Here is a 13740-nt window from a genome sequence, read left to right as displayed (position 1 = left end):
AACTAGCAGGTGATGAGCGAGATGCCTTTATCACCTGTTTGTAATTCAGCCTGTTCAAGGATGCGATTATATAACGCAAAACCATCGCTGTGTTTAACAACCAGCATGCAGAACTCCTGTGGATTTCACCGTCAGCTTTCATAACCACTGGGAGCTACCTCCAGCATCCCTCTGACTTTGAAGACGTCTCAAGGACAAAATGAGGACATGCATCAAATAATGACCCCGCTCCCTCCCTCCCTCCCACTCTCTCTGAAAATCAATGGAAAAATATTCTCCAGTGAGGATTAATTAAAAAAAAAAAAAAAAAAGATGGTGCAGTTTCTTCCTTGTGAGCTGAAACACACCTGAAAGCCTCCAGCAGCTTCCATACATGCATCCTGGCCTCCCTGATGCCAACATGCTGTGAGTACCCCCAGCTAGCTATGCAGAGCCTGGGGCTGGGGGGGGGGGCGCTAGGCTCCATGATGAGAGAGAGAGAGAGAGAGAGAGAGAGAGAGAGAGAGAGAGAGAGAGAGAGAGAGAGAGAGAAGAAAAGGAGAGAAGAGGAGGGGAGGGGAGGGGAGGGAAGGGGAGGAGAGGGGAGAGAGGAGAAGAGGAGAGGGGAGGGAGAGGGGAGGGGAGAGAGGAGGGGAGAGAGGAGAGGAGAGAGGAGAGGGGAGGGGAGGGAAGGGGAAGGGAGGGGCGAGGAGGGGAGGGGAGAGTTCAGGTCTGCACCCAGCTGCCCCCGCTCCAGCTCCACGTGACTACAACTGCACAAGAGACTGAGCTCCAACCACACACAGGAGTCCTTCCAGGAGCTCCGAGGAGGAGGGCAGTGAGGTCTTCAGAGAAACGTTGCTGGGGAAGGGAAGGAAGGGACATGGTGTTACAAGCCAGCAGGAAGTCTGTCCCCTGCAGGAACCCGGAGGAGAAGCAACGCATGTAACGAGCTCAGCGATAGAGCAGAACACTGAGAGTGTCCGCCGGCTTTTTCTTGCTCCCTCTGATAAAATGCAAACGGACATGACTCATGAGCCAGCGATTAAATATCAAGGAGCCAGCTGAACTGTGCCCCGTTGCCAGCTACTCCAGATGGCAACACATCTCCAACCGAGACACCTCGGGCTTTTATTGTCGGATTCCAAGCCACAGAAATCGAGACAGAGTGGTGACGGTGAAAGAGTAGACACAGATCGATGAAGCAGAACAGAAAGTCCAGAAATAGACCCACGCGTGTATGGCCAATCGATTCTCAACCAAGGTACAAAGGCATTGTCTTTTTCAACAAATCGTGCTGGAAAATTGGACATCTGTATGTGAAACAAAAAACCCCAATCCTTGCCTGGGCTCTGCCTCTGGAAAAGTCCAGTCTAAGACAGTGACCATATAACGTATCATCCCAACCAGGATGCTTTGGTCAAGGAAAAGGGTTGCCAATGACCACCCAGGGCAACCCTGAAGGTAGAGTCATCCCACCCAACCTTCAAGGAGAAACAGCTCGAGGAGGAGGTGGAAGCCACAGAGGAAGCACAGGTGAGGCAGAAGCCACGATCGCTCAGCAGGTGGCAGGATGACCGCCGAACGGCACCAGGTCCCAGTGGTCTCCCCATCACCCCGGGGCCACAGCCCCCAGGATGTCAACATGACCCTGGGGAGAACTGACTAAGGAGACCCAGACTCAATTGGGACAAAGTGTTGATGGCCCAGCAGCAATAGAGGGGCTGCAACTAGCAATCCCGTTCCGGTAAAGAGAAAGCAAACGCGAGTGACGCTTTGTGAACGAGCGTCTATGAGTGTCAAATGCTTTCCTGCTACCTGGAGGGCCATTTCCTTCTTCAGAGGTTTTTTTTTTTTTTTTTTTTTTTTTTTTTTTGTAATATTTCATAGAGGAAGGAAGAAAGAAATAGAAACATCATTGATCGGCTGCTTCTTGCACGTTGGACTAAGCCCAGGCATGTGGCCTTGACCGAAATCGAACTGGGACCTTTTGGTCCGCAGGTCGATGCTCTATCCACTGAGCCAAACCATCTGCTAGGGCCCTCAGGTCCTATTTTAAATGGCAGAAAGGGTGGTACGGCTGGAAGGCAGGGTTCAGTGGGTGCATCTGTCTGTGCCCCCGCATCCCTTCCCCTTCTGCCCTTCCCGGGCCCCTGAACAACGCCAGGCCCTCCATTCATCATTTTATTCAAAGCGCTTGCCTTGAGCCCCACCTGCCCGAGGAGCCCGCAGGGGAAATCAGTGTGTTATAAATTAACCACGGCCGGGCATCACCCCCCGAGGCCCTGTCAGCTGGGACGCAGGCCCTCCATCGTCCATCTCGGGTGTTCCGCCCGCTGGGACCTGTCACAGTCCCCGGCCGCACAGCCTGCTCATCTCGGGCTCACAGCCTGCAGCATCTCGTCCTCCTGCCTGTATGCCAGAGCTAGCAGTATTCGGAGTAATCCTCCTCCACGTAGTTAGCAGGGAACCAGCCAATCTGGAAGGAGAGGCGGAAGGGGTCAGGACCGCCTGTGCACCGTCCCTCCCGCAGTTCCTCGGGACAGCAGGCATTCGTACGTGTTTCTTCCATCTCGGGGCTGGTGCACCGACCATACCTTCCTCCCCAGAAAATGCCCCCTCAGACACACACACCGCCAACCACCCCCACCTCCTACCGTTTTCTACTCACACATTGCCTTACCAGTAAGGACTTCCAGTTTAAAATGGCAACCCCCACTCATCCCCACAGCCCTTACCGCCATCTGGTGATTGTTTATGTTATTATTTATGGACTTGTTACCTGTCTCCCTCTCTTCCCACACACAAACACTACAATATAAACTCCATGAAGCAGAGATTCTTGTGTCTTATTCACCACTGAGTGCCCAGAGCCTAGAAGCATTCCTGGCACTCAGTATAAACTTAAAGAATATTTGTTGAAAGGATGCATGGTTGTGTGGATGGATAGATGGATGCATGGATGCATGGATGGATGCCAGGCTGGACGGATACATGCTTTACAGCTTAGACTTTCCTAAACACCCCAAAAGGCTCTCTCAAACCCTAACTGTCTTCTACTGCAGACTGACCTTACCCTTCATGGCCTTTAACTAAACTCTTCACCTAAGCAGTATTCCGAGTCACTTTTTCACAAGCTTCCCCTCAGTAGAACATAAGCTTCTAACCCATTCTTTGTCTTTAGTCAACAATTATTCCTGAGAAACCGTTACAAGTGAGGCAGCACTCCAGAGGTTAGGGGTTCAAAACAAAAATTAAAACACCCGGCAGAAACAACCTGTTTGTGAGGAATCTCGAGGTACCTCCTGACCGTCTGAATTCAGGCAGGAAAAAGTGGTTAACCCCAGCTCCGCCTCTTCATGCACTCAGTATTTTATGGAGCACCTACTGGAGTGGCTCTTGTTCACTGGAGTATCACCAATGAACTGTTCCAGGCACTGGTGATACTCCAGTGAACAAGAGACAAAAAGCCCTCAGCAGTCAGCTTGGCCGCCTACAAGCTGTCCTGACCTGCACCCTTAGGGTTTTCACTCTGCCCTGCAATCCCCCACCACAATGCTGGCTGTTGTCCCTCCTTGATTACAGTTTTGTCCTCTTCACTAGACCGAGAGTTTCCTGAGGGGAGTGATTGCACTGTGTTCATTTCCGTCTCCCGGCACTCAGCAGGTCTAGCACATAGTAGATGCTCAGTAAGTACTAAATGCAAGTTGCGTCAATGAATGAAACCCCTAGGTGCCTCGCTCCCCTTCACCAGGTGAGGCCTCCTGTGAGCCATGCCCCAGCTCCTCCAGCCCCTCATTCCAGCCCAGTGTGGCCAGGCTGCCTGAGATGCCAAGCTCTGCCCTCACTCACCCGGCCATAGATCTCCCCTCGCCACCAGCCCTGTTGCCCCTTCTTGTTAAGGATCTTGACAATGTCACCCTCCTTGAGGTTCAGCTCTGATCGGTCCCGGGCGCAGAAGTCGTAGCGGACTTTGGCTGTGCCGAAATACTTGGTGCTCCCTGCTGTGGAGGGGAGAGCAGACGTGGTGAGAAGCCGCGGGCAGACACCCGGCCCACCATCCAGGCGCAGAGGGAGGATGATGCTCTCAAGAGGGTACCACTAGGGTGAAGGGTCCTTCAATGCTTCTCTGATCGGGGCTGGGTGCCCCGCCCTCCGAGGGGACACAGCTGTACTCCCAAAGCCACCCTTACAGCCCAACCGGCGTCCAGATTTAGAAAATAACACCATAAAAATGTTTAAGATGGTTTGTATAGATTTATAGTAAAGGGAAACAGAGACATGATGTGGAAAAGAAAACATTTTAAGCTATTAAATATTAATCATTTTTCAGAAGGACCAAGAGAGTCAGAAAAGAGGAAATGGGAGAAAGATAAGCAGGGGGGTAAAAGACACAGAGAACTCTTCATAGTACAATGTAAGTGATACTGTAGTTAGTTTGTAGCATTTCTGCAACTATGGTAAGGTTGGACATCAGTATCTATGCCAGTACAAATTAGTAACGTGCAGGCAGACGGAAACATTTATTCAATTTGGTGCTGTGAACAGAAATAATTTTTGTCTTGGAGTCCTCATGTTATGTTGTTTTGCTTTTTCAGTCATCCAATAGTTTAATGATAGTTACTTCTTAAATATCTTTAAAAAAAAACATTTTGGACATAAAAAATTCAGGCACCACGCAGCCCATATGACTTTTCTGAAAAGCATACTTCAGAATGCATGCCAGGAAAACAAAATTTGAATCAAAATAAGAAATTAAAAAAAATAAAGAAAAACATAGGAAACAAGAAATATAGGGTCTAAGTAATTCTTGATTCTGTTTTTACAAGTCCGATTCAATTGCTATGAAAGGATTCATAAACATATGTCATAATTATTTTAAATTATAGAAACGTACATCCAACATTCCAGATAATTTCAACAAATCCCATGGGTAAGAGATGCAAAGAAAAGGGGAAGGTGAAGTGCGCTGAAGGAGGTGCCTTGTTGTCGGAGAAGGCTAGTAAATCCTTGGTATTGTTACAAAAATATAGGCTTAAAAGGAACAGGTGAGGACGCTGCCTCATGGCCTCATCTTCCCCAATATAAAAAAAATAGCCCGGTCCACCTATGCAAACCACTCAAGAGCAGAGGGACAGACAGGAGTAGGAAGGGTCCCTGCTGGTTGACAGATAGGACCTCCCCGTGTCCACCAGAAGGAATGTCCATGGTGTCCCCCAGCGTTCTCTCCACCATGTGAAGGAGCTGAGGCTGCAGGGCCCCAGCCTGAAGCATCCTACCTGTGGGTTTGCTGATGGCTCTCCTCTCGGGCTCCTTGAAAGGGAACTGCAGGGTGGTGTCCAGCGACTTGAAGCAATCCTTCAGGGAGTTCTGCTGGTAAAACTCCACCAGCTCCTGGCAGGGGGCAGCAGGACAGATGCTGTCCCAGCAGGCCCACGCCTGAGGGGGCAGCCCTGGAGGGAGCCACGCCCAACTCCTTCCATGAAGCAGGGCCTCCCTGGCAAGTGACTCCTGGAGTAATCCCCAGGATAGGAAACTCATTCCATTACTGCACAGCCAGGGCCATTTTATAGGGAAGAGACCACATTGCCTAAAGCCAGTTCCTCTAATAACCAATTTGACACACTTACACAATAATCAACCAATCTAACGACCACCTCACCAAAATCAAACCGGACCCCCATGCGGGTGGCCAGGAGCCTTATTTTTATAATTAATCCTATGTAATTAAAGGCTAATATGCAAATCGACTAAGCAGCAGACGACTGGTTGTTATGATGCACACTGACCACCAGGGGGCAGACACTCAATGCAGGAGCTGCCCCCTGGTGGTCAGTGTGTTCCCACAGGGTTAGCACTGCTCTGCCAGAAGCTGGGCTCACAGGCTGGTGAGTGCAGCCGCAGTGGTGGGAGCCTCTCCCACTTCCGTGGCAGTGCTAAGGATGTCTGACTGATGGCGTAGGCCCATTACCCAAAAGCTCCTGGACTGCGAGAGGGCACAGGCTAGGCTGAGGGCCCCCCACCCCCAGTGCATGAATTCCATGCACTGGGCCTCTAGTTATAATGATAATAATTAAGCTCCTAATATGTGCTGGCCCTAGTGCAACCATACATCATCCAAATCTCCTAATACTCCCGAGGGGAATGTGTTCGTGGTACCATGTGTTTTATAAATGGTGAAAATGAGTCACAGAGAAGCCAAGTTCCTTGGTCAGGGTCCCATGGCTGGAAGAGCGTGGATCCAGAATTCCGCCTCTCGGGAGGCAGTGGAACAGAGCAGCTAAGTGCTGGCTTCTGAAATATGAGTGATCTGAGTTCAATTCCCAGATGCATTGCACTTAGGAGTATTTATTACACAACTGCTTAAGCTGATTCCAATAATAAGTAAACAACTAAGGGATATTCTGTAAAATGACACGCTTGCATTTTAGAGTTCTAGATTCCAAAGATGCCCAAATGGACCCTGAGAAAGAAGATATCTATTAAGAAGGGCTCCTGGCCTGGCGGGAGTGGCTCAGTTGGTGGAGCGTAGTCCCATGAACCAAAAGGTTTCTGGTTCCATGCCTGGTCAGGGCTCATGCTCAGTCAGATGATCATGAAACAGATTAGGCAGAGCCAAATCTTCAAGTCTGACAAATACAGAGACCCCACTCGTCTCAGGTTCACCCATCTGTGAAATGGGAACTCAGAGAGTGAGTTTTGAGGGGATTCACTGATGTCCTATCTATAACCTGTGTGGCACTCAGTGAGTGCTCTGTCAATGCTCACTGCTGTTACTTATTACTATTACTAAGGCCCAGTGCATGACATTCGTGCATTTGGGGGTGGGGTCCCTCAGCCTGGCCTATACCCCCTCACATCTGGGAGCCCTCAGGGGATGTCTGACTGATGGCTTAGGCCCGCTCCCCATCTTGGACATGCCACAAGATGAAGAAGGTATGGGGCAGTTGGACATCCTTAGTGCTCCCGCCACTGCCACTGTGCTCGCCAGCCTTCAGCCCAACTTGTGGCTGAGCAGTGCCCCCCCCCCCCCCCCCCCCCGTGGGAGCAAACTGACCACCAGCATGCAGCTCCTGCATTGAGTATCTGCCTCCTGGTGGTCAGTGTGCATCATAGCAACTGGTCATTCTGCCGTTTGGTGGACTTACATACTACCCTTTTATGATATAGGATTACCATCACCATCATCATTATTGGTCATTAGGGGATTGCATTTAAGGCCAATTGATCCAAAGTGCCCTTAGAGGGGCCACTGTGAATATGGATAAGAGGGAGGTCGTCTCAAGACGGAGCTTCAGGAAAGGTCCTGCCTTCATCCTGGAAAACTGGAGCTAGGGGGAGATGGGCCCTTACCGCCAGCCCCCGGAAGGCCTTCTTTTCCGTGATCCGGTACAGTCCTTCTGCCGTCATGATTTTAATGTGCTTGACCTCAACATTGTACCTGGAGGCAGTGAGAGAGTGGGCGAGACGGTCATTGAGGCTGGGGACCCAGGCCCCTACTCAGCCAAACCTCAGCCCCAGGCTATCCCCCAAACCATGGAAAAAGCAGTCTGGGCTGCTTCAGGGAGGGGGCTACCGGGAGAGCCTAAGACAGAAGCTGCTTCCGGCTGCACCAGCCGGTTCCTTCCCTCGGGCCTTTTCTGCTCTAAGCCTCCATTTCTTCCTCTAAGGCTCCAGATTGTCCTAAGATAACAGGAGTCATCTTCCTGCACTCACAGGGTTGTTGAGAAGTCAGATTTTTACAGAGAAAGGAATGTTCTAGAACGGTGATTTTTCAACCCATGTGACGCAACAATTTTTAAAACAGGCAATGCCTGGCTCTTTAGTCAGGGGCACTGCCCTCTTTTCCATTAGATTGTCAAATTTAGAAATGACAACACAACAGCCGTCCAGTGTGAATGAATCAAAATTATACTTTTTTTTTGGTAAGATTGGCAAAAAAAAAAAAAAAGTATTTTTTGTGTGCCACAGAACTCGGGTAGTTAGTTTATGTGCCACAAGATGAAGAAGGTTGAACATCGCTGGTCTACAATAGCGAGGACCAGACTTACAATGTCTAGCTTAAACCACATGCAGGCCTCAGAGCAGAGGATGTGCAAGAGACGGTCACTTCGGCCTGTTTGGAGAACTGGGAAACCAAACCTCCTCCCACACAGAAAACCCCTAGAAATGCCAAGGAGAAAAGTGCTGAGTTCTCAAGAAAAAAAAAGGGGAAATGCCCAGATGCCAGAAATGAGGACAAAACTAAAAACGAAGCAGTAAGCATGAACTGTGACCCTAAGGAGTCGCTGATCTTGGGAACCAGGAAGCTTATGTCTCGATGATCACAGAGACACGCGAAGAGTTACGGCGTCCCTCCAGGTGGAGAGTTGGCCTGAGACCCAGTGCACGACATTCGTGCACTTGTGGACTGAAGGGTCCTAAGTTCTATTCTGGTCAAGGGCACATGCCCTGGTTGCAGGTTTGATCCCCAGTGGGGGACATGCAGGAGGTGGCTAATCAATGATTCTCTCATCATTGATGTGTCTATCTCTCTCTCCCTCTCCTTTCTCTCTGAAATCAATAAAGATACATACATATACATATATATATATATATATATATATATATATATATATATATATTTTTTTTTTTTTTTAAAGCTTCACCTTCGCCCTGACTGGTTTGGCTCAGTGGATAGAGTGTCGGCCTGCAGACTGAAGGGTCCGGGTTCGATTCCGGTCAAGGGCATGTACCTTGGTTGTGGGCACATCTCCAGTGGGAGGTGTACAAGAGGCAGCTGATTGATGTTTCTGACTCTCAATCCCTCTTCTTTCCTCTCTGTAAAATATCAATAAAATATATCAAAAAAGAAAAAAGCTTTGCCTTCAGGAAAAGGGGGGGGGGGGGGGCTAAAAAAACCGCCCTCCATCAGCGCAGCCAGGATGATAAGCATCTTGTCTGTCTCGGCCCCCAAACAGAAAGCGGCCCTTGCGAATTCATAACCTCAGCCTGCCCTCAGGAAGGTCTGTGGTGTCCACCACGGGGAGGTTCAGACTGACATAAAGAACAAAAGGCATTCATTTAAGCAAAAAGTTGCAGCCCTGGAGACACAGGTTTTGCAGGTATCAACCCAAATCGTGTTCCAGGAGAGAACAAACAAAGGCAAGGTCTGTCAAGGCAAAATCCTTGATGCCTCATTCTTTCTTTCCTGCAAATAAAGAGCTGCTGGCCGAGTGACCAGAGCTTCGTTTGTTTAAATATGCAATGGAAGGGGGTGAACACGACAAGGAGGAGGTCCGGTCCAAATTCCAGGCCTCAGTTGTTCCAGGATGTTTATGGCTCAGCCTGGAGCTCAGTTTAGCAACAGGTTAACAACTTAGTAGCAGCCCTGAGAAGGGGGGACCAGGCCCTGCAGGGCCCCCCTTCCCTAAGAGCCTCCTCACTCTATCTTGGGTGTCTTAGCCAGGATCACTCCATTTCCTTGTTTCCATCACCAGGAGCCTGAACTTGAGCCGGCGTGTGTCGTCTGAGAAAACTAAGGAATCAGCCCAAAGGGCAATGAATGAATCTGCTCGTGGGTCCCCCAGAAACAAATGCAAAGTCTCTGGAGATCCAGGCAGCAGAAGATCCCCACGGGGCAGGCCCCTGGTTAGGATGGTGAGACACAACTACAAAACCTCCCAGGAAGTGAGTCACCCTGAGCCAGCAGCTGGCCTCAGCAGCCAGAGGAGCACAAGAGACAGGATGGTGTGATTCCTTGCTCTGCCTCTTCCGAGGGCCGTGGTCAGCAAACCGCGGCTCGCGAGCCACAGGCCCCTTGAGTGTGGTTCTTCCACAAAATCCCATGTGTGGAAGTGCGATTGAAACTTGGTGGCCCCTGCGCAGAAGTCGGTTTTTGGCTCTCAAAAGAAATTTCAGTTGTTGTACTGTTGCTATTTGGCTCTGCTGACTAATGAGTTTGCCCACCACTGCACTAGCAGGGTGATCAATGCCTTTTGGAACCTCCTTAGGAAACATCTCTCTTTCTTGCGGGTTGTCAGTGATTTAAAGGAAATAAATTTGTTTCAATGCACTCAGGACCCCAGGGTTGAATGCAAGGTTATTGGCGCTCTCCCATCCAGGAGCACATGGTGCCTTCTCTTTCCCCACCCCCTCCCTCACTCCCAAGCTCCAAGGGCGGTCCTTGACCTCTATAACTTGTTTCCTAAGCCCATTTCTTCTGGGAATTACTTTTTCTACCTCTGTAATTTGCCATATAAATGTTCTCTTACAAACAATAAAAAGAAGAAAGAAAGAAAGAAAGAAAGAAAGGAAGAAAGAAAGAAAGGAAGGAAGAAAGAAAGGAAGGAAGGAAGGAAGGAAGGAAGGAAGGAAGGAAAGAAAGAAAAGAAAGAAAAGATGTTGATTGAGACTGTACATTCCCTTCCTCCCAGCCACCCGAGTCACCCAGGTCACAAGGAGAGGTGGGTCCGGGAGGGAAGTATTACTTAATGCTGATGGCAAATTCGGCCGCGTCCTTCACCCTCTGCCGCACCAAGAAGGTCCCGTCAGAGCGGTTGGTGAGGATGCTTTCTGCTCCGGCGCGCTCCATGGGGCCGGCGTACCTGCCAAAACACACCAAGGAGAGAGGTCTGCACAGCCCCCATGCCTGCGGCCCCCTATGGCCATATGGGGTCACGTCTTCTCCTAATCCTTGTGACTTCTAAGTTGGTGACAGCCCAAGTCCAACCACCCTTAGACACCAAAAGAAGTCCAGAGGAGGCAGTGGCCAGCATCCAGAGGAAAATTAGGAAGCAGTGAAACTAGATTGCAATTTAAAGGGCAGGGAGGGTTGTCAAAAAATTCAGCCATTAGGATAAATAATAAGTAGTACTTAACACTGTTGAAAGAAATGGAAGAAGCCACAAAGAAATGAAAAGATACTCCATGTTCATGGATTGGGAGCACCAACATAGTTAAAATGGCCATATTACTTAAAGCACTGTACTGAGTTAACGCAATCTTCACCAAAACCCCAACGGCATTTTTTTTTTTAAATAAATAGAACAAAAAAATTATCAAATTTGTAAAGAACCACCAAAGACCCCAAATAGCCAAAGTGGTCCTGAGAAAAAAAGAACGAAGTCAGAGGTATTAGCAACCCTGACTTCAAAGTCTACTACACAGCTACACCAATCAAAACGGTGTCCTGGCAGAAAAGCAGACGCACAGACCAGTGGGACAACATTGAGAGCCCAAGAAATAAACCAACATGTGTATGGGCAACTAATTTTTGACAAAGGAGTCAAAAGCATATAACAGAGAAAAGAAAAGCCACTTCAATAAATGGTGTTGGGAAAATTAGGAAGCCATGAAACTAGACTGCTATTTGACACCGCCCATAAAAATTAACTTAAAATGGATTAAAGACGTAAATATAAGACCTAAAATATTAAAACCACAAAGAAGAAAACATGGGTACTAAACTTAATAGACCTTGGTCTCGGAGAGAATTTTATGAACTCCGCCTTAGAGGCAAGGGAAATCAAAGCAAAAATAACTGAATGGGGCTATATCAAACGAAAAAGTTTCTGCACAGTAAAAAAACCCCATCAACAAAACATAAAGGCAGCCCAGCCAGCATGGCTCAGGGGTAGAGCATTGACCTATGAACCAGGAGATCATGGTCTGATTTTGGGTCAGGGCACATGCCTGGGCTTTGGGCTCGATCTTGGGTGTGGAGGTGTGTAGGAGACAGCCAATCAATGATTCTCTCTTGTCACTGATGTTTCTCTCTCTCTCCTTCCCTCTGAAATCAATAGATAGATAGATAGATAGATAGATAGATAGATATAGATATAGATGATATAGATATAGATATAGATATAGATAGATATAGATATAGATTTTTTTTAATTATACACTTAAAACTTAGATAATGTTATTAACCAAGGCCATTTCAATAAATTTGATTTTTAAAAGTAGTATTTTAATGTAATGTTTTTAAAAGTCATGAAGACTAAAAAAGCAGCCATAAAAAAGGAGCAAAGTCCTGACACTAGTTATGACATGGATGAATCTTGAACATGTGATGCTCAGTTAGAGAAGCCACACACAAAAAGCCACACAGTGTGTAATTCCATTCATGTGAAAAGCCCAGAGCAGGCACATCCAGAGACAGGAAGTGGGTTAGTGGTGGCCAGGGGCTGGGGAGGGAAGGGAGGTGACTGCTCATGGGGGCAGGGCTTTCTTTGGGGTTATGAAGATGTTTTTCAGCAAGAAAGAAATAATATACACACATCCCTGGGAACGTACTAAAGTGTCATCCTTCCTATATAATAAAAGGCTAATATGCAAATTGTCCCCTTGATCAGGAGTTTTGACAAGGGGTGGGGGCCAGCTCGCCAACCATCCACAACCCCTCTCCACAGCCAGCCCCACCTTCGATCGCCCCCCGCCTCAATTGGGGGCAGGGCTGGCCCACCAACTTCCCATGGTCCCTCCTCCCTGCCAGCCTGGCCCAATGGCCCCGATTAAGGAGGGCCAGCCAACCCCACCTGTGCACGAATTTGTGCCCTGAGCCTCTAGTTGAATATAATTGTCACTATGGGTATATTTATGTTGTAAGTGTAAATGTATATAAGTATACTAATTATAGATTACATATAATTATAAATAATATGTAAATGTGAATATACATATGTTTATGCCACAAATGTAAATATATAACACAAATAATATGGTAACTATAGATAATATATAACTAAATAATATATAAATGTGAATATGTATATATGTATGCTATAAATGTGACCATGTAACAAGTGTTAATTACAGACACATAATTATAGACAATATATAAATGAGTATTAATGTATACTATAAATATAAACATAACACAAATAGGTATTAATTCTAGATAATGTATAACTATAGATGATATCCTATATAATAAAGATGTAATATGCAAATGGTCATTTTGCCATGAAGCGTAACAACCAACTGCGTAACAACTGGATCGCGGGTCAGCAGGAGGGTGGGGCAGTGAGCTACAAGTGAGCATCGGAGAGCTACAGGAGGGGCAGGGCGGTAAGCTATGAGGGGGATTGGGGGGGCGGGGGGAACTACAGGAGTGCGGCAGCAAGCTCCTGGTGAACTACTGGCACACAGATTCATGCGCAGAGATACTAGTATAATGATAAATATGTAATATAAATATAAACATGAATATAAATTATACTTAAAATGGTCATTAAAAAAAAATCCTTATCCAAGGATATTTTCCCATTGACTTTTAGAGAGAGTGGAAAGGTGGGGAGAGACAGAGAAAAGAAACATCGATGTGAGAGAGACATATTGAAGGGTTGCTTTTCATATATGCCCCAACCAGGGTTGGGGATCTGGGGATTGAGCCTGCAACAGAGGTACGTGCCTTTGACTGGAGTCAACCCAGGGACCCTTCAGTCTTTGGGTCGATGCTTTATCTACTGAGCAAAACTGGCTGGGGCTCAACATGGTTAATTTTATGTTATGTGAATTTCACCTCAATTTAAAAAATGAATGTGGCCCTGACCTGGTATCTCATTGGTTCGAGTTCCATCCTGATACACGAAGATTGTGGGTTCAGTCCCTGGTCAGGCACATACCAGAGGCAACCAATGAATGCATAAATAAGTGGAACAACAAATCGATGTTTCTCTCTCTCTAAAATCAATCAATCAATACAAATTTTAAAAATGAATACAGCCCTGGCCAGTGTGGCTCAGTTGGTTGAGTGTCACCTGTACACCAGAAGGCTGC

The 13740-nt window shown here is 47.6% G+C and overlaps 1 protein-coding gene across 1 annotated transcript in view; it reads right to left on the bottom strand.

Annotated features, from left to right (window-relative positions):
• Positions 1-2150: 2150 nt before the first annotated feature.
• The window catches only part of VAV1 (vav guanine nucleotide exchange factor 1), a 56828-nt gene continuing 45238 nt past the window's right edge, over positions 2151-13740 (bottom strand). The window contains exons 23-27 of the mRNA XM_036459682.2: positions 10449-10565; positions 7333-7420; positions 5259-5373; positions 3832-3983; positions 2151-2458 (exon numbers count right to left, since the gene is read on the bottom strand). Of these exons, the coding sequence (XP_036315575.1) occupies positions 2405-2458; positions 3832-3983; positions 5259-5373; positions 7333-7420; positions 10449-10565 (526 nt within the window). The 3' untranslated portion in view covers positions 2151-2404. The remainder of the gene's footprint in view (positions 2459-3831; positions 3984-5258; positions 5374-7332; positions 7421-10448; positions 10566-13740) is intronic.

This window comes from Pipistrellus kuhlii, unplaced genomic scaffold (genome assembly GCF_014108245.1).
Source record: "Pipistrellus kuhlii isolate mPipKuh1 unplaced genomic scaffold, mPipKuh1.p scaffold_m20_p_30, whole genome shotgun sequence".
Taxonomy (NCBI): Eukaryota; Metazoa; Chordata; class Mammalia; order Chiroptera; family Vespertilionidae; genus Pipistrellus; species Pipistrellus kuhlii.
Note: the sequence above shows the minus strand (reverse complement) of the source record. Positions and strands in the feature narration are given on the sequence as shown.